Below are 21,584 nucleotides of genomic sequence, written 5' to 3' on the forward strand. Positions count from 1 at the left end.
ACATAGAAACTAGACAACAATGGCTGCAGGACACAAGAAGTGAACATCAGGAGTCTCCAATCACACAGAACAAACAGCAGATATTGCAGATTGGAGCTCTTACGTGTGGATACAACTGTTACAGAAGAAGGGACAGGTATGTGAGTAACTAAAGAACATAGAAGATGAAGCTGTCAAAACTGACACCTTCTCATGCTGAGATGGTGGTTCAAAGAATGCAGAAAGCAAGCAGCTCTCTTTAACTAGGTTGGGCTTTCAATGTTGTCTCTAATATCCTCTTCAGAATTAAAGTACAGTGGATCCAGAACAGCTGAAATTGAAAGAAGCACAAGCAAGCTCATAATTCTGAAAGCAGATTCACACTTCAGACAAGGGATTCCATTCTTTGTGAAAGTAAGGTGCTTTTTGGTTCATAGATAGTCAAGCTGTAAGGTGATACCTCAACTCAGGCCATTCTGCTCAATGTTAGACATGTCTGACATCACCGGTTGCAACACAAGAAGTGCAGCTTAGTGGTGGAGTTTGTACATCACATGCAATTCCAAGAACTAAACTGAAGACTTAGAAAGGTTATCAAGAGGTTCCAAATCTAAAACATTGCAGCAAAGTTTTTGCTGATAACTACTGTGCCTTAAACCCCAAAATGTCACTGTGGTTCAATGGTCAAGGAACATGTACTATCTATCTATAACAAATCCATGCTCTCTATTAACCTCTGAGCCCTCACAAGTTGTTCTTGTGATTGTGTCAGAGCATTTACTTCTTGTAGTTTACATAATGGATTTGTTGATGGTTTCTTATGAATAGTAGGAAAGTAGAAAGCATCTATAAAGCATCTGTTATGATGTCAAGAATATGATATGGGGAGAGCAACAATACCAACCAACCAGAGCACCCAGGGTCTAAATGGCCAGCCTGGGAACACACATGGAGGGATCCCTTGCTCCAGCCCTATATGTAGAGGATAGCCTTGTCGTGCATTGGTGTAAGAGAAGGGTCTTGCACCAGTGAAGTCTGGATGCCCCAGTGTGAAGGAATGTGAGGGAGGGGAAAAGGGAATGGGTGAGTGGGATTCCAAACCCATAGAAGCAGGAGGAGAGGGATTGGGTAGGAGATTTCTAGGGGGGGATGGGGAAAGGGGATAATATCTGAAATGTAAATAAATAAAATATCTAATAAAAAAGAATATTATACCTTCAGATCCTATGCTTTCACAGCACAGCTAGGTCTGCTGGTATAGATTTTTGAAAACCAGTTTTTGCATGCTGAATTAGTTGGTGCATCTTTGGAATCTTTATATAATGCTAAAACAGGGTTTTTTCTTACATTCTGTGTCGTACTTCCATGCCTAGACTATACTTTTCTCTTTCAATTTAGGTCCGCTTAGTGGATCTCAAAGGAGCTCCTATCCCAAATGAGCAAGTCTTTATCAAAGCACAAGAAATTAGCTACACCAATGCTACTACCACTGATCAGCATGGCCTGGCAAAGTTCTCCATAGATACCAGCAGCATCTCACAACATTCCCTCAATATCAAAGTAAGTCAGAAATGAGGAGGGCATAAAACTCAAGGTGAGGCTTTGCAACATCGTGAACTCAACAATGGATAGCTTAATGAAAAAATACTTCATGCCAAATTCTGTTACTTTAAGCAAAGCACAAAAAGTTTCTAATTATCAATAAAAGTATGATCATATATTGTGAACACATTTTTAACACAACAGTTTTTTTCATAGTCTCTTTGACTTTATTTTTTTTTAATTCTCAAGTTATGACTTTCAAGTAAAAAGTGATTAAAAGCCCATTTTTGTCTAGTCAAGGATAGGTGTAGTGTATCCTCAAGTTCATTACCTCTGTGTGATACCAACATCTTCATACTTTATGTCTTAACTGGGTTGCAGGTGCCTTGAAAGTTGTGGCCATGATTTTTTAGTTTATCTTTCCCACTCATTAAGTATAATAATAATAAATATGAATATAATTTTAAAACAATTAAAAATAGCCACTATACTCCCAGTTCCAATAAATAAAAAGTAGAATATACACTTTAAGTTAAACAATTAAGTTTAAAAATAGAGATAAACTTTATTAGTAAAGTAGCAGAAAAGGAAGTCTGAGAAAAAAGAATTTGTACAGTCTACAAACAATGAAATTCTACACTAAATAATCAGATAGTTATGAAATAAATAATGTACATTCTGCTGTGCCTCTTATTGTTACACAGCTAGAACAGGACAAATACAAAATTGGTGAAAGGAAGGAAATAATAAATATGACTGAGAGTAATGATGGGGACCAAAGGGAACAGTAAAAAGGTCCAGTGGAACCAACGATGATTCTGAAGTCACAAAGATAAGTGAAACTGATTAGCCTGCATCTAAACTTTCTAAAGAAAGTTAAAACTCAAATTAACAAATTAGAGATAACTATTACAGCACATACTATGAAGTCCATGGGGTTCTTAGAGAATAATCTGAACACTTTCACTCCAATAAATTAAAAAAATCCAGAAGAAACAAATGAATTTCTGGATATTTATATTCTACCAAAAGTGAACCTGGAGAATATAAAAAACCTAACAGATCAGCAATGGGAAGTAGGATTGCAGAAATAATTAAAGGGACCCAGTATATTAAGAACTGAGACTGGAAAAAATTCATTGCCGAATTGAACCAAACTTCAAAATTGAAATATTATTGTATAAAGTTTCAAAAGAAGAAATGCCGCCAAAGCTGTTCTATGAATCTAGAATAACCCTGAGACCAAAACTAGATGAGGATACAGTGACAAGAAATCTTCAGACTAATTTACCCAATGGGTGTTAAAGGAAAGTCTGCATTGAAAGTCTTCCATGTCAAATTCAACCACACATTAAACAAATCATGTACCATGATTATACTGATTTCATAATAAGATGACATAGATGGTTTCACATTTGTAAGCTGACAACTCTAAATGGCATATAAATTAGAATCAAGAGTTAAAAATCACATGGTCATCTCAGTAGATCCAACAAATAGTCTGTATTTAAGACATCAATGACAAATGGTCAAGAAACACATGTGAAGATGCTCAGCACAGGTGACTCTCAATAAAATGCAGGCTAACACTATGTTGAAAGTTCATCTCACTCATCAAAATAGCTATCAGGAAAGCAAATGTTGGCAAAGTTTTAGGAACAAAGGAAGCTTTATGCATAACTGACGCAAAGGTAAATTAGTATGACCATTAAGCTCAGAGCTTCTACAAAAACCCAAGGGAAGCCAGTATACACTACAGGTATGCCACGGCCATATACATGCCCATATGAATGAAAGCTAACATATGTTGGAGACATCTACATCCCATGGATATCTCAGCAGTTCTCAGCACAGTTGGGATATGGAGCCAACTTTAATGTTTATTGGTGGATGAGTGTTTACAGAGAATCTCTTGGGCAATGTATGGAAGCATCACCTGTCAATAAAATGCTGTTGGACTATTACCTTAGGTAGGAAACAGAGAGGCAGGAGTTTTGGTAAAGGGAGAATTTCTGGGATAGAGTCATGCATGGGAGATTCACCCCAAACTGAGGAGAGGTAACCCCAGAAAAGAATAAACAGGATATGTGAATTAGGAGCTAACAGGAGAAGCCTCAGTTTTTGGACTAAACACTTATTCATAATAATTCAGTCTCCGAGTCATTGTTTCCTGAACTTGGGCACAGGTGGAAAAGCCCACCATTACATGAGTGGACAGAAAATATTGGAAATGTGTGCACTTGGAACTTTTACTCAGATATTTATAATAGAGTCACTGTGTCTATAGAGAAATGAATAGATTTAGAAATTGTCAATTTAAGAAAAAAGTATAAGACTAGGAGAAATCATCCCCCATACATTCCCCAATATGTAGAATCTAGGGAAAGAACAGGAATGAAAGCAGAGAGGAAGGGAATCAGGGGGAAACATAGGATTGGGTAGTAGGATGAATGAGTACGCTCAGAGTACATTACATTAATGTATGAAAATGTTTCTGTCAACTGAATATTTTGCACAGTCATAATGCACTAAAATTTATATATATAAATATTTTTCATTATATTATTAGATGCACAACAAATGCTTTCTTTGTATCATAAAAATAGAAACCTTTCCTTTTCTCTCTTCCCTGGTATACATATTTGCCTCCGTTTCTGATAATTCAGGGTATTAGACAATAATCCATTTAATAAGATTCCCTTGCATTTTTAATAAGATATACAAAATATTATTTTGGGGTTTTTTTGGTTTTTTAAATTTTTTATTGGATATTTTATTTACATTTCAGATGCCATCCCCTTTCCCCATTTCCCCTCCCTAGAAAACCCCTATCCCATACCCCCTTCTCCTTTGTGCTTTTATACAATTTTTTTAATGTCAACCAAAGGCTTTGTAAGTTTGGTAATGCTCAATATCAATCAGAAGTGTAACCTAATACCCAATCTAGATATATCAACTATCTTTGACTGGCGAAGACATGTGAATATCCGCCTCCATGTCTGCCCCCCCTCTCTCTTTCTCTCTCATCACCTAGCTCCTCCTCTCTTACTTCTTCTCCTCTCCTTACTCCTCCTCTCTGTACTCCTCCCACCTTAGCTCCTCCTACATATCACCCTTCCTGTTAAAATAAAACTTTTCTCTCAAAATACAGTTAGAGCATAACTATACTAATTTATATCAGTAAGGTGCAAGATAGACCCAATACCCAGTTCATCATTTTGTTGACTAAGCAGAACCTCTGTCATCTCTCCTAAATAAAAGACTTAGTTCTGAACCTGGCTTTTTTTTCTTGGCTTTAGAATGAATGTCAGCTGAAAACCATCCTCTCAAATGTTTTCTCTCAAAGTAAATAGCAAGGATTGGCTATGAGACTATAAGTTTTCAACCCAATAAGAAATTCAGAATGACTGAGTTAACTGAGATTATGGGAAGCACAAAGCATAGCTTCTAAAACAGCCAATTTGTAGAGACCGCTGGACACCTGGACAGTCCCTATACTACAGAATGTTGGAGCATCTGATCTTCAGCCTTCTGGCCCAGGATCATCTGACAGACCTAGTGATGCAGAATTATTAAGGGCTGATTACTCTGTCTTGGCAGATATAATCAGTCGACTATTCTGCAAGTGTGTCCTTTTCTGGACAGTATTTTGTCTGTAGATGGAAAGAGGCAATTCTTGCCTAGTTGCTGTCTCACTACAATTGGAATAACTCCAAATATGTTCAATTTCTTCTTGGAATCCAAGACAGGAAGCTGTCCGGAGCAGACAGGTCTCTAATGAAAATGAACATTAATACAGAAATGTTTGTAACGTCAATTCTGTGGATTTCTGATGTTTTGAAAACCAACTATCCATGTAAGGCTGTCTGGGCTGTTGTCTGTTAACTCCTTTCAGCTATTTCTAAAGAAAATATAGAAAACTCCCTAACAATAAACTCAAAGCCATGGATTTGTTATAGGCCCTTAACTCACAGTCTAACCATCTCAAATAAGTTAAAAATGTTAAAGAAGGACTGGGTCTAAGCCTTGTATTCCTAAATGTGTTATACAGACGCAATGCCTATGATAGTAACAATATTCATCTCACTTTTATATTTATAAGAAGCTCATACCAATAAAAACCTTAAATTTGAAATCAAAGTAAATTTTGTACCATTTAAGAAACTATAACTTCATCTTAATAACAATTATACATATTTCTACCAGTAAGTTATGGCTATGCAATAAATCCTAGCTAATCCTCCCTGTTCCACCAAAACCACTACTTTTTCCTAGAAAGACAGCCCAATATTAACCACCTCAGTCCCCAAGCCCAGGGAAAAGGGGTGCCAACTCTTCATTAACTTCTTCAAGCTGATTATGGGTGTTGAGATATTAGAAGAGGGGTTGGGGGAAGAATAAATTGATAAGCCTCTGACACTGTGTCTTCACTGCATCCGGCTGGAATTCCAGGACATCAGAGGTTCGAGCAGGTGTGCTCAGCTTGCCTGATGAGTAGATACACCAAGGCTATGTATTCTGCAATATACAATTCTCAAAACAAATTTTAGTATCAAAATAATTGTTTGTTTGAATTCTGGAATGTAGTCTTCTGGCTGCCTGCCTCTGTCATGTCTAATCCATATAATTCTGGGTGTTTCTATGAAGGTGTGCTCCCACCATCCTCCCATTTTCACCTCCCTGTTCTCAAATTCCTCAACACTAGGGAATCCAATCTTTCAGGCACCAAGGCCCTCCACTTCCACTGATGCCTAACCCCTTACTCCCCTTCAATTACTGAGGGTGTGCTCCCACCATCCTCTCATTCCTGCCTCCCTGCTCTTGAAATTCCCCAACACTTGGGGATCCACACTTTCAGGCACCAAGGCCCTCTACTTCCACTGATGCCTAATCTCTTACCCCATCTTTCCTCCTCCAATTACTATGAGGGTGTGCTCCCACCATCCTCTCATTCCCACCTTCCTGCTCTTGAAATTCCCCAACACTAGGGAATCCAGCGTTAAGGTACCAAGGCTGTCCACTTCCACTGATGCCTGTCAAGGCTACCCTCAACTACCTATACAGGTGGAGCCATGAGTCCCTCTTTTTGTGTTCTCAGGCTGGAGATATTAGAATGGCTACTCCAGCTTGTTTCTTAGGACTATTTGCTTGAAAAATTGTTTTCCAGCCTTTTACTCTAAGGTAGAGTCTGTCTTTGTACTGAGGTCAGTTTCCTGTATGGAGTAAAATGCTGGGTCCGGTTTATGTATCCAGTCCATTAGCCTATGTCTTTTAATTTGGTAATTGAGTCCATTTATGTTAAGAGATATCAAGGAACAGTGATTGTTCTCTCCTGTTATTTTTGTTATTAAAGGTGAAGTTATCTTTGTGTGGCTATCTTCTTTTGGATTTGTTGGAAGAGGGTTACTTTCTTGCTCTTTCTAGGGTATAATTTTCCACCTTGTATTAGAGCTTTCCTGCTATTATCCTTTGTAATGCTGGGTTTGTGAAAAGATATTGTGTAAATTTGGTTTTGTCCTGGAATATCTTGGTTTCTCCATCTATGGTAATTGAGAGTTTTGCTGGGTATAGTAGCCTGGGCTGGTATTTGTGTTCTCTTAGGGTCTGTATGACATCTGCTCAGCATCTTCTAGCTTTTATAGTATCTGGTGAGAAGTCTGGTGTAATTCTGATAGGTCTGCCTTTATATGTTACTTGGCCTTTCTCCCTCACTGCATTTAATATTCTTTCTTTGTTTTGTGCACTTGGTGTTTTGATTATTATGTGATGGGAGGTATTTCTTTTCTGTTCTAGTCTATTTAGAGTTTTATAGGCTTCTTGTATGTTTATGGGCATCTTGTTCTTTAGATTATGGAAGTTTTCTTCTATAATTTTGTTGAAGATATTTACTGGCCCTTTAAGTTGGGAATCTTCACTCTCATCTATACCTATTATCCTTAGGTTTGTTCTTTTCATTGTGTCCTGAATTTCCTGGATGTTTTGTGTTAAGAACTTTTTGCATTTTGCATTTTCTTTGACAGTTGTGTCAATATTTTCTATGATATCTTCTGCACCTGAGATTCTCTCTTCTATCTCTTGTATTCTGTTGGTGTCAATGACACCTGATTTCTTTCTTAGGTTTTCTATCTCCAGGGTAGTCTCCCTTTGTGATTTCTTGATTGTTTCTACTTCCATTTTTTATGTCCTGGATGTTTTTGTTTAATTCCTTCACCTGTTTGGTTGTGTTCTCTTGTAGGTCTTTAAGGGATTTTTGTGTTTTCACTTTAAGGGTTTCTACCTGTTTACCTGTGTTCTCCTCAAATTCTTTGAGAGTGTTATTTATGTCCTTCTTAAAGTCCTCTATTACCATTAGAAGTGATTTTAAATCTGAATCTTGCTTTCCTAGTGATATGGGGAATTCAGGACTTCCTTGTGTGGGAGAACTAGGTTCTAATGATGTCAAGTACCTTATGTTCTTGTGTTTGCCTTTTGCCATCTGTATCTCCTTAGTGCTACCTGCCATGTCCCTGACTGGAGCCTGTCTTTCCTATTTTCTTGGTTGTATCAGAATTTGTGGGGTGGGTGTAACTACTGGGGTAAGCGCTGGGTCCCAAAATCTGCTCAGTGCTCAAGCTCAGACAAGATACTGCCCGAGTTAGAGCACTTGGGATCCCCATTTCCTCTGGGTTCTTGGAGATTGGGGGCAGAGCTGCCACCCAAGATCTGCTCAGTGCTCAGGCCCAAACCAGAGGAACCAGTGTTCCAGGCTGAGAGTGACTTCCTGGGTCCTTGTGGGTCCCAGTTACTCCCTGTTTGGGGCAGGCCTTGCTGTCTGCTTACCTAAGATACTGCCTGAGAAAGAGCGCCTGGGATCCCCGCTTCCTCTCAAGATGTACAAAATATTAAATAATTAAGTGAGATGGGAAAATATGCTGATTCATCAGAGAAGAGAGATTCTGCCTGCTAGACAATCTACAGCACAGTATTTTGTTGTTTTTCCAGGTCTACCACAAGGAGGAAAATTCCCATTCCTTTTGCATGGAAGAAAGACATGCAGAGGCAATGCATGTGGCCTATGCTGTTTACTCCCCCAGCAAGAGCTACATCTACCTTGAGACAGAGACCAGCAGCATCTTGCCCTGCAACCAGATTCACAGAGTTCAGGCACATTTTATTCTAAAGGGGGAGAACTTGGCAGTGCTGAGAGAGCTCTTTTTCTTTTACCTGGTGAGTTCTGGCTCCACATTGGAGAAAGAAAAAAAAAAAAGACCTCTTCTCCTCTCCTGACCATGTCTCTCCTGACACCTTGGGTTCTAGGCTGGGGATTTCTGCCTGTAATACAATAGATTCTTCCATTTCTTCTAGCACACTTAGAAGAAAGCCTTGTAAAACATAGATGTAAGCTTGGAAAATACTTTCCATTTTAGGTCATGGCCCAGGGCAGCATCATCCAGACTGGAAACCACACTCATCTCATGGAGCCAGGAGAATGTAAGTGTCTCCCACACAGTAACATTTCTCCAACTGAGAGTCCACATGCTCACCAAGGGAATCTTACCACTGAGCAGCTAACAGTGCCTTCATGCTTGTGTGTCTCTGTAGACACTCTCCACAGTAGGAACTCATGGCTCTGCTGTCCAATGTATGCTCTCACTCATGACCTTCAGGAAAAAGGCTCAGAGTCCCAAACTGAGTATCATTCAACATGGTGAAATAGCTATTGTGAATATGTAGCACCTGAATACACAGAGTACTCCAAGATACAGTCTACACGAGGAACCTATGCATTCACATACAGATTATTCCCAAGGCAAATGAGTTATCTTAGTGTCTGTCCAAAAACCATCCAGAGAGTGCCAGCCTTTGTTCTTACCATTCTAGCTACACTGATTTTCCTGTATTTGATTTATTTTTATTATTTTTAAATTGTGTGTGAGGTGCATGTGGGTAACTATCTGCATGTCAGTACAAGTACTCTCAAAGCCAGAGGCAACAGATCTCCTGAATATCCTGGGGCCAGAATTACGGAGTTCTGAGCACCCTGGTGTGGGTGCTGGGAATCAAACCTGGGTCTTCTAGAAGAGCATTAAGTGTTCTTAACTTCTGAACTATCTCTCCTTTTATTTATTTTTACTTTTAAAGACATTTTATTTATTCTTTGAAAGTTACATATATTTTATACAATGTATTTTAATCATAACCTCTCTCCACTAATTCCCCCTGACTCCTCCTTGCCTACCTCACCAGGTCCCTTTCCTATTTTATGTCTCTTCTTTTTCAAGACAGTATTTCTATGTATAGCCCTGGCTGTCCTGGAACTCACTCTGTAGACCAGGCTGGCCTTGAACTCAGAAATCCACCTGCCTCTGTCTCCCAAGTGCTGGGATTAAAGGCATGCGCCACCACTGCCCAGCTTCTTTTTTTTTAACCTATTGAATTCAGTTAGTGCTACCCATACATGATGAGGTATTGGGCCAGCCCCTGAAACACTAACAATCTACCAAGGGTCACATCACTGGTGAGATCTGACTCTTCCTCCCCTTCACAGCCATCAACTGTCAATAACTCCTCAGCTAAGAGTGGGTCTTCACAAACCCCTCCCCTTCCATGCTGGAATATTGACTGGCTTGCTGTTGGTAAGGTATTGGGCAGGGAACTATAGCTGCTGTGACTTTGTAATATTTGTTCAGTTCTACCAGAACGTTATGCACTTGTCACTCCCTTAATGAGGCCTCTTGCATTCGCTCCTATTAAGATTCCAAGTTACCACTAATCCTGGTAGTCTCAATGCTCTGACCTTACCATTCTTCCCTTCCCAAAGAGCATGTACCACATGCAAACTTTATCTTTTAATATTCATTTCTCTCTATGGCCATATCAACTACATGGAGCACAACTGAAACCATATACTATTTACAGGAATCTCACTCAAGTTAGTGACAGGAAAACTCTTCTTTATATTGAATTAAAAACAAGACTTATCCCTTCTATACTTGGAGAAGGGAGGAGATGTCAGGGGCAGCCCTGCTTATACACTGAAGGCCTAAAATCAGCCATAAGCCTTAAGTCAGCAATAGGCCTAGCATACATGCCTGCTAAAACAAAGTCTTGGGTCTCTGTGGAAAAACAATGAAAGAGATGTCTATAAGCTATTGTAAACAGGCAGCTTTTGTGGAAACTTACCAGCCTGAGTAGTCATAGACCTTGTAAATAGGCAGCCTTGGTGGATAGTACTAACTAAGATAAGAACAAGTGAATCGTAGGCAGAGTCATAGTGACCTGTTGCCTGAACCGTCACCCAGCTGATACCCTGTTCTGAAAGATATCTGTACTCCCCTTGAACACCTATGCTCCTGTGTCATCCCCTTCCCCACATCCTGCATTTTTGTGTTTATAATCCCTGTGTTACAAAGAAAAAAATTACGATTTGATAATAAAAAACAGGACTTACTAGGAATACTTATGTTATTACTATAATAGCTTAAAAATAATTATTAATACTGGCAAATAGCAAGTTTTAGATGTAAACCTGCTTGCTCCATACAGTCACAGATATCTTTCAAGTAAATTCTAGAAGTGGTAGGTTTCCCTGTTTTTGACCAATTATAAAAACTATTCAGCTATTTAATAAAATATGCAATTAGTTCTTCAACAGATACTTAGTGGGAATAATAGCACTCAATTTGAGAAGGCTTATGAATCCCCTCAGGTTCAGCAGAAACAATGAGACACTTCAAAAATGCATAATTTCTCTCAAGAGATGTAAAAACTGTGAACATTGCATTGAAAAAAAGTTTAATACCAAAGATATGCTTATTATTGCCAAATGTGGCTTGCTCCTCTGAGATGATTATTAATTTTCAGCTTCCTGAGTACCAAGCTTTCCCTCTCTGTTAGTCTTCCTTTTATCTGAATAATAAACGGGACATCAGCCAAGGCTTTCTCATTCCTTTTTATAACAGGAATATCTAACATGCTGTTTGTGATGCTAAGGTATAAAAGAGATAAGAGATTAGCATATGTCTAGCTATAAATAACCAAGATAACTTTTGACAGTGAAGATCTTGGTGGAAGACATCTTTGTGATATCTTCCTGAGGTCATTAGCATGCAGACAACTAACCACAGGACAGGAAGACTGTCTTCCACATAAGGACAGTCCTCCAAATCCCTGTGCTCAGTTATGTGGGTTTTCCTGTCAGTAGTCTGACCCAGGACCATCTCTTCCCATTCCCTCCAGCTGCAGTAAAAGGCAGCTTTGCCTTGGAGATCCCTGTGGAGTTCAGCATGGTCCCCGTGGCTAAAATGCTCATCTATACCATCCTGCCTGATGGAGAAGTGATTGCAGATTCTGCAAGCTTTGAAGTGGAAAAGTGTCTTCGCAACAAAGTGAGGGATTTAGTACCTACAATTTCTATTTGAAAAGGGGGGGGGGAGTCTTAAGGATACAGATTTCAGATGAGTATGCTAAACCCAGACACTGGAGTGTGCCTCAGTGGCAAAATGTGGACAGTAGCAGAGTGCCAGATTTCAATTCACAAACCTCACACATGGTCAGAGGTTTAAGAGAGAGGAAGCAAGGAAGTGGAGAGCAAGAGAAGAGAACTGAATCCTTAATAACTAATTTAAAGTTGTATAACTTACATTTTTATTGTATTTATCTGCGTGTGCACATGTGAATGTGAACGGGCACACGTGGAAGAAAGAGAACAAGTTTTAGAAGTCTGTGCTGTCCTTCCTCATGAGTCTGAGTGGCCAAGCTCTGCTCGAAAGGCTTGTCAGCAGGCAAGCTTTACCCACTGAGCTATCTCATAGACCCTTAATGTCACAGAGTCTTATGTGATACCAGTCATAGGATCCAAGCCGATCAATTGTTAGTATATTTATTTTCCCTCAAGTTTTTCATTATGATTTTTCTATCTGTGTGATAAGCACATAAGACCCTTAAATTTTATGTATACACAGCATATTGTATGTGTGCTGTGTCATAGATCTTCAAGTACCTATTCACATTAGGCAGTTGGAACTATGTTTGCTGGTGAGAGTCTATGCTTTCCTTACTCTAGAGTAGTTAACCACACCTCTGATCTGCTGTTATCAGCCCCTTTCAATACAACCCATTCCACTGCAATTTGCTTCACTGGCTAAAATGAACTAGGAAGCACTGACAGATGAAGGTGAATGACAGATGAACTGGTAGCCAGAGAGGCAGATGTAGACATATTTCCAATTAGAATACTGATTTTTCCACCCCAGGTATGAGATTCATCATGAAAAAAGTCCTTTCAAATGAGTAAATTTGTTGGTTGGTTTTGGCATGAGCCTTTAATCCCAGCTCTCCTAGGCAGGCAGATCTCTGAGTTCAAGGCCAGCCTGGTCTATATATAGACTGAGTTCCAGGACAGCCAGAGCTACACAAAGAAATATTGTCTCAATAAAACCTCGTCAGAGAGAGAAGGTGGGGAGGAAGGAAGGAGAGACAGAGAAAGACAGAGACAGAGAAAGAGGGAGACAGAGACAGAGATGGAGAGAGAGGGATTTGGGAGATAGGCAGAGAGGGAAAAGAAGAGAAGATGGAAAGAGAGCGGGAGTGTAACTTCAGGGCTGCTGAATGCAAGGCTTCCTGCACTGAATTCTGATTCCATCACACATATGAAAGTCAGGCAGTACCAAAGGGTCCTGTAACTCCAATGCTGTGGGGGCTTGCTGAAATTTGCCTGCTGCAAGTGTAACTCCAAGATTATGAGGGACATTCTCAAAAGACTAAGGTAGAGAGTGGGAGCAGGGTACCCACACCCTCCTCTGGCCTCTGCCTGGTGCATGGGCATGTACACCTGCACAGGCATGTGCATTACACCACAGTCACATACATGTGCACACACACCAAAAATGAGCTATTTGCAAGAAATTCAGGGAGTCAGAATTTTCTTTTGTTTCTTCAGAGTTTGACTGACAATTTCATGACTTCCTAAATCAATTCCAGGGGAGAAAGAGAAGCAGCAAACCTCAGTTGTACTTCTGACAATATTTATAATCTGGAAAGACAGATGTGCATGCAGAGTTCCTGGGTGACTCTGCCTGGAAGGTTCCAGGCCTGCAAAAGCAGGGAAACCCCTCCACACCACCCCAGTCCTAAGTTTGATTTTCCTTCTCTCAGGTGGACCTGAGCTTCAGCTCATCTCAAAGTCTTCCTGGCTCACAAACCCATCTGCGGGTCACAGCTTCTCCTCAGTCCCTCTGTGGCCTGAGAGCTGTGGACCAAAGTGTGCTGCTCCTGAAGCCTGAGGCTGAGCTCTCCCCTTCCTGGGTGAGTCCCCTTCAGCCTTTGTCCAAAACAGGTCAGCATAGACCGGAAGTGAAGTGACCCTGGTTCTGATGAAACAGTGATTATTCAGCCACTGGGTCTCTTGAATGTAAAGACACTGCATTTAATGCTGACAGCTCTGTAAGGGAGTTCTTCATTATAAAATCCTGAAGAACAGATGAGAAAACTTTAACGAATAAACTGAAGACAAAGAAGGAAATAAGTCGCTCTGTGAGCTGCAAACTCTCTGTGCTCTTACTGAACATGTCCTGCCCCAGGAGTGGCTTGTCCCCTTCAAATATTCATGATGGAGCTTTTTAGAGTCACACTGCACATGGGAGCCAAACGAAGCTGTTTATACAATGAGAATCTTGCACGTCTCAATGGTTCCCCCAAATAAGAAAAAATAAATATTAAAAATTTTAAATTTTAAAATGCAAGTTTCTCAACTTGTTTTGAAAATTCTCAGAAGCACAGAAGCACAAATGAAATCATACATTATTTACAGGAGTCTTGCCCAAGACAATGACAGTAAACCTCTTCTTTATATTGAATTAAAAAGAAGACTTACTAGGAATAATTATATGATCACTCTAATAGTGTAAAAATTATTATTGACACTGGCTAATAACATGTTTTAGAATGTACAGTAGATCTGTAAATTTAAAAACAGGTGGAGTTCTTTTGCTCCCCCCCACCATGCCCTCTCTGTGCACTGGGTGTCTGTACTTTTGATAAGGATACCTATTCTTGAACATTCAGGAATTTGTAGTGATCACATTTGTAGTGATGATGAAGAGGGGGAGAAAGAGGAGGAGGAGGAGGAGGAAGAAGAAGAAGAAGAGGAGTATCTTTGAAGAAGCCAACGAGTCAGTCAACTTGGGAACCACAATGTCAGCCAAGGATAACTCAGGAAGAGCTCCCACATGCCCCCCTCATCTCCTATCTCTTACAGATATACAATCTGCCAGGTATGCAGCAGAAGAAATTTATCCCAAGTTCCCGCTTGTCTGAAAATGATGACTGTTTGTGGTACAGAACCTGGGAAACTAATAAACACCCAGACTCAGTACGACACAGAAAAGAGAAGGATGTCTACAGATATGTGGAGGTAAGCCCTATTGTCTATTGGCATCCTGCTCTGTGAATTATTTAGGTTTAATGAAACACCATATTAATGAAGAATTTTAGGCTTAGGCCAAGGATGTGAGTCACTGGCAGAGCACCCACCTCCCATGTAAATCTACATCTTGGAAAGTGGCCAGGCTAGACTATTTTATCTCTCTATTGTAGAAACTGTCACAGAGTGGGGATGAATTGCTTAGTAGTAGTAGTCGTTGTCGTCGTCATCGTCGTTGTTGACATTGTCATTGTCATATTATTGGTTTTTCAGACAAGCTCTCATTATGTAGCTCTATGTAATTGTGTGTATGGGATGCACAATTTGAATAGGAAATATACTTGAACCTGTAAAACCATATGTGAAATATTTACTGCAGATTTTATACCTCCTTTTTTTTCAGAATTTTGAGGTATCTCATTTGCTTAATACTTTTCTTTCTAGGACATGGGTTTAACAGCACTCACAAACTTGAAGATCAAATACCCTACACTTTGTTATGACTATGACATGGTTCCAATGGGAGGTAAAATAACAAATCACTATTTTCAGAACAAAATAAATGTGAATCATTTATCAAAGCTGGTAAAATAAAATTGTACTGCATGTATGGTATCCAAGTAAGAGAAAAAGAACCCAACATAACCAGAGCAAAATGTGCCGAGATGTATGCTGCTACTATAGGAAGTTAAAGGCTGGAAGTCCTTCCTTCAATATTAAAATCAGACAAAATGCAATAGTTATTGTGATACAGGTTTACTGTGTAAAGTGGGAAGAATTTCTGTAGATGTGTCATGAGAGGTGAGGAGAGTTCCCTAAGCATTAGAGAGGAAAGAGACAGAAAATTCAGGAACTGAAAATAAAGGTGAGGACAGGAAGGAAAAAAAATGCACTTAAGTCAAAGATGCATGCACATTCATATATTAACCAACGAACTATTTAATCTTTCCCTCTTCCTTGTGACGGAAAAAAAAAACCTCACGGGGTGGGGGAGGGATGGAGGTCCAGCTGCGGTGTCCCACAGAGGTCCAGGGTCCCGGTGGGCTTCCCACACTGCCGGCCGAGGAGGGTCCCACATTCACACAGCCACCATGAGCTGGCAGCGGCAGGTGTGGTTCTAGGTTCCAAAGGCTGGGAACCTGGTGGCGGCAGGCCCAGGCAACACGTGGACTTTCCCAAAGCGTCCATGGCGTGATGAATGGGTATAGATGGTATGTGCTTCCCCCCAAAAGCCAGGCTCCCCTGACTTTTTATAGGGAGGGGGAAAAGGGGAGGGGATAACTTAATTAGCTACGCCCCTGGCCTTTAGATAACTCATTAACATTTAAATCTCTGGAGGTGGAGACTTGTTAATCACGCCCTCTAGGTGCCTGAAGGATATAGGTTAAATGGTGGTACCTTGTCCAAGGCCCAACACTTCCTCTCATCTGAGTCTTCAGAGTGACTGCACCATTTGCATCCCCACCAACAGTGAATGAGGGCTCCCTTTCCCTGTATCTTCTCCAGCACTTGTTGTCAGTTATTTTGTTGACCTTAGCCATCCTGACTGGGATGAGATGCAAACTGAGTTGTTTTAATTTGCATTTCCCTAATTGCCTGCATAACAAACACTGTTAGAAGATATGTCTTAACCTTTTAAAATTTCTTTTGAAACCACTGTTCAGATCCACAGCCCATTTTTTAAGTTGAGCCTTTTGTTCTCTTGACTCTTCAGTGTTTGAGTTCTTTACACAATCTGAGTGTCTATCCTCTATCAGATGTAGAGCTAGCAAAGATTTTCTCCCACTCCCTGGACATCCACTTCACTCAATTGATTGTTCCCTAGTTGTGCAAAAAGCATTTCAGTTTTTGAGGTCCCATTTGTCAAATATTTACCTTGATTTCTAAGTGAATGGGTCTCATTCAGAGTCCTTGCCTACACATGTATTTTGTAGGGTTGCTGCCTATAGTTCTTCCCCTAGCAGTTTCCTGTTTCATGTTGAGGTCCGTGACACATTGTGAGTTGATTTTTTTGTACAGGGTCATAGATATAGGTCTACATTCATTCTTCTATGTGTGAGCATCCAGTTTTTCCAGCATCATTTGTGGAAGATGCTGTCTTTTTTATGGTGTGTGTCTTGGCATCTATGTCAACTACCACATGCCTGTGATTACATGAGTGTGATTGGGTCTTGTATTTTGTTCCATTCATCTACATGTCTATTTTTGTGCCTTTATCATGATGGTCTTATTACTATACCTCTGTAATATAACTTGAAATCAGGAAACACTATTTTTATTATTATTTATATTCTAAATACTAAAATTTATTTTATATCTATGTTAACATAAAATAAAACATTATTCTGACTGGACTATTTTAATTTCCCTTATACTGATTTGAAATGAAATTGAAATATCTTCACAAGTTTCTAAAAGCAACATGACCTGAGGCACTGTGGCTATGGAATATGTGACAATGGAATAATTAGGCAACTATCCCTGTAGCTGTTAAGGTAATGGGTGATGAACTTAAAACACTAGAAAATACTTACTTCTGTCTTTTCTTTTCTTTTTTTTTTTTTTTTTTTTTTTTTTTTTTTTTTTTTGGTTTTTTCGAGACAGGGTTTTTCTCTCTGTGTAGCCCTGGCTGTCCTGGAACTCACTCTGTAGACCAGGCTGGCCTCAAACTCAGAAATCCGTCTGCCTCTGCCTCCCAAGTGCTGGGATTAAAGGCATGCGCCACCACCGCCCAGCTGAAAAGACTTAATTCTTGAAGGCAAATTCTTGAAAGACCAAGGTCAGGTTACAGGTTGTAGCTATCACAGGGAAAGACCTATAAAAATGAAGCCCTGTGTGTATTTATGAATTAAAAAATTGAGAGATATTTTCTATGCTTAGAAGTCAGTTTGAAAATACTTAGGTAAAGTACTACTAATTTGCATGTATACTTGTTCTTGGAAAAAAAATCATAGTATAGACCCTTAATTGTCACCTTTAAATCCTACATTTCTTGCCAGGAAAAAGCAAGCCACTGCTATGATTCTTGGGTAATAAACTTCCTATTTCTAACCCAAGAGTTTGTACTTATACCTCTTTCAGTTTTTATACAAATTGAAAACCTATTAAACTATTGGGTTAAACCTACAGACCTTAAGAAAAAAACATTGCAAGAATATCTCTGCTGATATTGTAGACATCATGCAGCGCTGGTCTGGAGTGATTCTCATTGTAGCCACAAGACCTGTTACCTAGGATTGTATTGTGGATCTTCATTCCTCCTAGGGGGCACATTATATCTGTAAGCATTCACCAAGTCTCCAATATCCAACCCAAAAAGTATGCATCATGGTTCCTTCCAACTTCAACTATTCTAGGAGAGATTTCTTGTTTGACAAGGATGTTACCCAGTCTCCTCCAAAATGAGTGATTCAATGCATTATTTCTAGTGTAACCTTAAGAGTGTTTAAAATTTAACTGAAAGTCAAAATTTAACTGAAAATGAAACTGAAAATTAAGCTCAATTTCCATTGCACCATCATGTCCCATTGTATTCAAGTTCTATGTTCCTTTCTTCCTTTGTAACTTCACAGTACCTGCTTTGGAATCTGATTCAGTACTACTTCGCAGTAAAACATCTGCATATTACCACAGAGTACCAAATAGAAATCCACCACCTGAAGAGCCATCACGTAAAGATCCACCACCTAAAGATCCACTCACTGAGACCATTCGGAAATATTTTCCTGAAACCTGGGTGTGGGACGTAGTCACAGTAAAGTAAGTGATTGCCATTTGTATGATTTGGGCTGAGTAAAAAAAATTCTTTGTTTTCTTGGATTTCTCTAATATTTATCATAAACAAAGAAAACTGGTCATATAGAAAACCATAGCATATCAACCCATCAATTATACAGCACGCCTATTACCATCACCCCCAGAAAATGCACATAAAAACTATCACGTATCCTTCTGATAGTAGAAATTATTCAGGGTCTCCATATTGACTAATAGGTGAGGCAGTCTTACATGGAGCAGACTATGGGATAGCTATATGGAGTAGACCATATAAGTCATAAAACTGTTCTATGATATTTTGAAGATGGGAATTCAGAGAAAACATCAAATCTATGTTCAGATTTCCACTAACCTATGAACTTTGAGATGCTGTGGGAATATGAGTTGAGTTGGTAAAACAAGATTAGAGAAAGACCTTTTATTTTGCCATCTGCAGTCCCATTTATTCTGTTCCCTTCCTATCATTCCTTTGAAGGACTCAAAGAAATGGTTTCTTGTCACACTCAGAGTTACCATCTCAGAGATAACAAATTTTTGTGCTCACTTTCTGTGCTTTACACACCCACTCTCCAAGCTCCTCTGGAGTGGCTGAAGTGGAAATGACAGTCCCTGACACCATCACTGAATGGAAGGCCGGAGCCCTCTGCCTGTCCAATGATACTGGCCTTGGCCTCTCCTCTGTGGCACCTCTACAAGCCTTCCAGCCCTTCTTTGTGGAGCTCTCGTTGCCCTACTCTGTCATTCAAGGAGAAACCTTCATGCTCAAAGCCACTGTGATGAACTATCTCCCTACAAGCATGCGGGTAAACACCTTTCTGAATTAAGCATGACCAGAGGGGAAGAGGGCAACTAGTGTGTGTAAATTATAGCTAAGACTTAAAAGGAAAAGAAGAAAGTGGGGAAGAGATTGGATTGGACTGCTCAGCAAGCAATTCCAAATGCTTAAACAATTCCCAGAATCTAGCTACATATATACAGCAAAGAGTTGTTTAACAATAAGGATACTACATAAAACTAGGTGATGGTGACAGTATTTAAACAGCACAAACTGTACTGACAGAAATAGGATGTAGCCTCTGTATACAATCAAAGGATATGGTCCACATAGATATAGGAAGCTGATGTCCAGATAAAATGGCATAATGTTTTACAATGGATTTTGCTGTTGTTAGAGGTAGGTGTATACTTCAAAATAGTAGTTAAAAGTCTAGTACAGTAAATTTACTTCTGCCATCAAAATAAAACAAATATAAGTAGACACATATGTAATTATCTCCTTAATGGTTTGTGTAGATAATACATAGATGATAGCTAAATAAAGTTTAGGACATATATGTGTGAATGAAATCTATGGGAAACCTTCTTTGTCAACTTACATGACATTTCAGTTGTGCTTTCCAAACACATCCTCTCCTGTCCTTGTTCTAACTCAAGTCCCCTTCACACTCTTTTGCCTACCTACTCCCATGTATAACACCTTGTACTTCCACAGCAACATTGGTTTTTGCCCTTCCTTTTTTTCCTATGGGGCCACAGATGGTTGTGCAGCTGGAAGCCTCTCCCGATTTCACAGCAGTTCCAGTAGAAAAAGACCAAGATTCTTACTGCCTTGGTGCCAATGGGAGACACACCTCATCCTGGTTGGTAACTCCCAAAACTTTAGGTGAGTGAAAATTTTGTATGGGGGTTGGTTCTACACAGAAAAGGTGAGTGGCAAGTTTCCTCAGTTGCATTCTTCTCATTGGGTCCCCAAGAGGAAGCTCACAGTCATAGCTGTTGCTGGTGTGTGCTTACCACCTTCCTAAATACAAGACATGCTCTTGAACCGCTCCTAGAACAGAGGATAGCCTGGAGATCTTGGGGCTTGGTGGATGCCAGGTTCCTGGCAGATCTAAGCTCAGCTCTCTGGACCCTTTGTTTCAGGGAATGTGAATTTCTCTGTGTCTGCAGAAGCACAACAGTCCCCAGAGCTCTGTGGTTCTGAGGTGGCCACAGTTCCTGAAACTGGGAGAAAGGACACAGTAGTCAAAGTTCTGATAGTTGAGGTGAGTAACCCTCTTCAGTTGGCAGTGTGCTGAGTCCAGAAAATGAAGCAATGTTGACTATATTTAGATGGAAAATAAAAAATAATAACATAAACTTTGAGATAGATCATAGCTGGCAAGCCCATGCTTTTAAACCCATATGTGTTCTGCTCTATTTTCCCTTTCTAGTCTTTAAACTGATGCTTTGGGGGCAGGGAAGAGAATCTAAGAGAGTTTATCTTCTCAAGGCTATATCTCTTCCTTCCGTTTATGCCCTGCCCCTTTTTCTTTATTATCTTTCCTTACGGGTTTCTTTTTGACCTGGCATGCCTATATTTTCACATGCTGAAGCCATTCCAACCCATGGACAAGTAAAGCTGTCTCCAGCAATTCTGTGTTTACACACTCGGTGTTTGATTTCTCATGTCTAAATTTCCTGTCTTTTTGTCCAAGCCTGAAGGAATCAAGAAAGAGCATACCTTCAGCTCACTGCTCTGCACATCAGGTGAGAACCTGTCAAAGCACAATGAGATAGTGACTTAAGTCAGTTAATAAGAGATCTCGAAGTACTGCTTTAAGAAAATCAGATTACTGTGTACCTTATAACACCTAACACACAAACAAAACTGAGTCTCATAAATTAAGATCATCATTTACCTGATGAAACTCTCAAGAGTGTATCACAGCTCACTGTAGCCCCTTTTGGTTTTAGAATTCAGAAGCCTCTTCATCCACCGCAATACTTAGAAAGTTATAGAAAAGAAATGACTGAGAAGAGGTCACAATTGAGATTTTCTCTAAAAGGGAAGGAGGGAAGATAGAGAATATCTTGGAAAGTACCATATTTGTTTTATGTTGGA

The 21,584-nt window shown here is 39.7% G+C and overlaps 1 protein-coding gene across 2 annotated transcripts in view; it reads left to right on the forward strand.

The window, feature by feature from the left end:
* Positions 1 to 21,584, forward strand: part of LOC117715150 (murinoglobulin-1-like) — a 50,732-nt gene that overhangs the window by 15,387 nt on the left and 13,761 nt on the right. For both annotated transcript variants that reach the window (XM_076940508.1, XM_076940509.1), the window contains exons 9-22: positions 7 to 136; positions 284 to 393; positions 1,378 to 1,539; positions 8,503 to 8,727; positions 8,928 to 8,991; positions 11,740 to 11,888; positions 13,657 to 13,806; positions 14,759 to 14,914; positions 15,368 to 15,449; positions 18,496 to 18,682; positions 19,275 to 19,503; positions 20,237 to 20,363; positions 20,624 to 20,745; positions 21,178 to 21,229. In XM_076940508.1, the coding sequence (XP_076796623.1) occupies positions 7 to 136; positions 284 to 393; positions 1,378 to 1,539; positions 8,503 to 8,727; positions 8,928 to 8,991; positions 11,740 to 11,888; positions 13,657 to 13,806; positions 14,759 to 14,914; positions 15,368 to 15,449; positions 18,496 to 18,682; positions 19,275 to 19,503; positions 20,237 to 20,363; positions 20,624 to 20,745; positions 21,178 to 21,229 (1,945 nt within the window). The remainder of the gene's footprint in view (positions 1 to 6; positions 137 to 283; positions 394 to 1,377; positions 1,540 to 8,502; positions 8,728 to 8,927; positions 8,992 to 11,739; positions 11,889 to 13,656; positions 13,807 to 14,758; positions 14,915 to 15,367; positions 15,450 to 18,495; positions 18,683 to 19,274; positions 19,504 to 20,236; positions 20,364 to 20,623; positions 20,746 to 21,177; positions 21,230 to 21,584) is intronic.

This window comes from Arvicanthis niloticus, chromosome 9, assembly GCF_011762505.2.
Source record: "Arvicanthis niloticus isolate mArvNil1 chromosome 9, mArvNil1.pat.X, whole genome shotgun sequence".
In the NCBI taxonomy this organism is placed as follows: Eukaryota; Metazoa; Chordata; class Mammalia; order Rodentia; family Muridae; genus Arvicanthis; species Arvicanthis niloticus.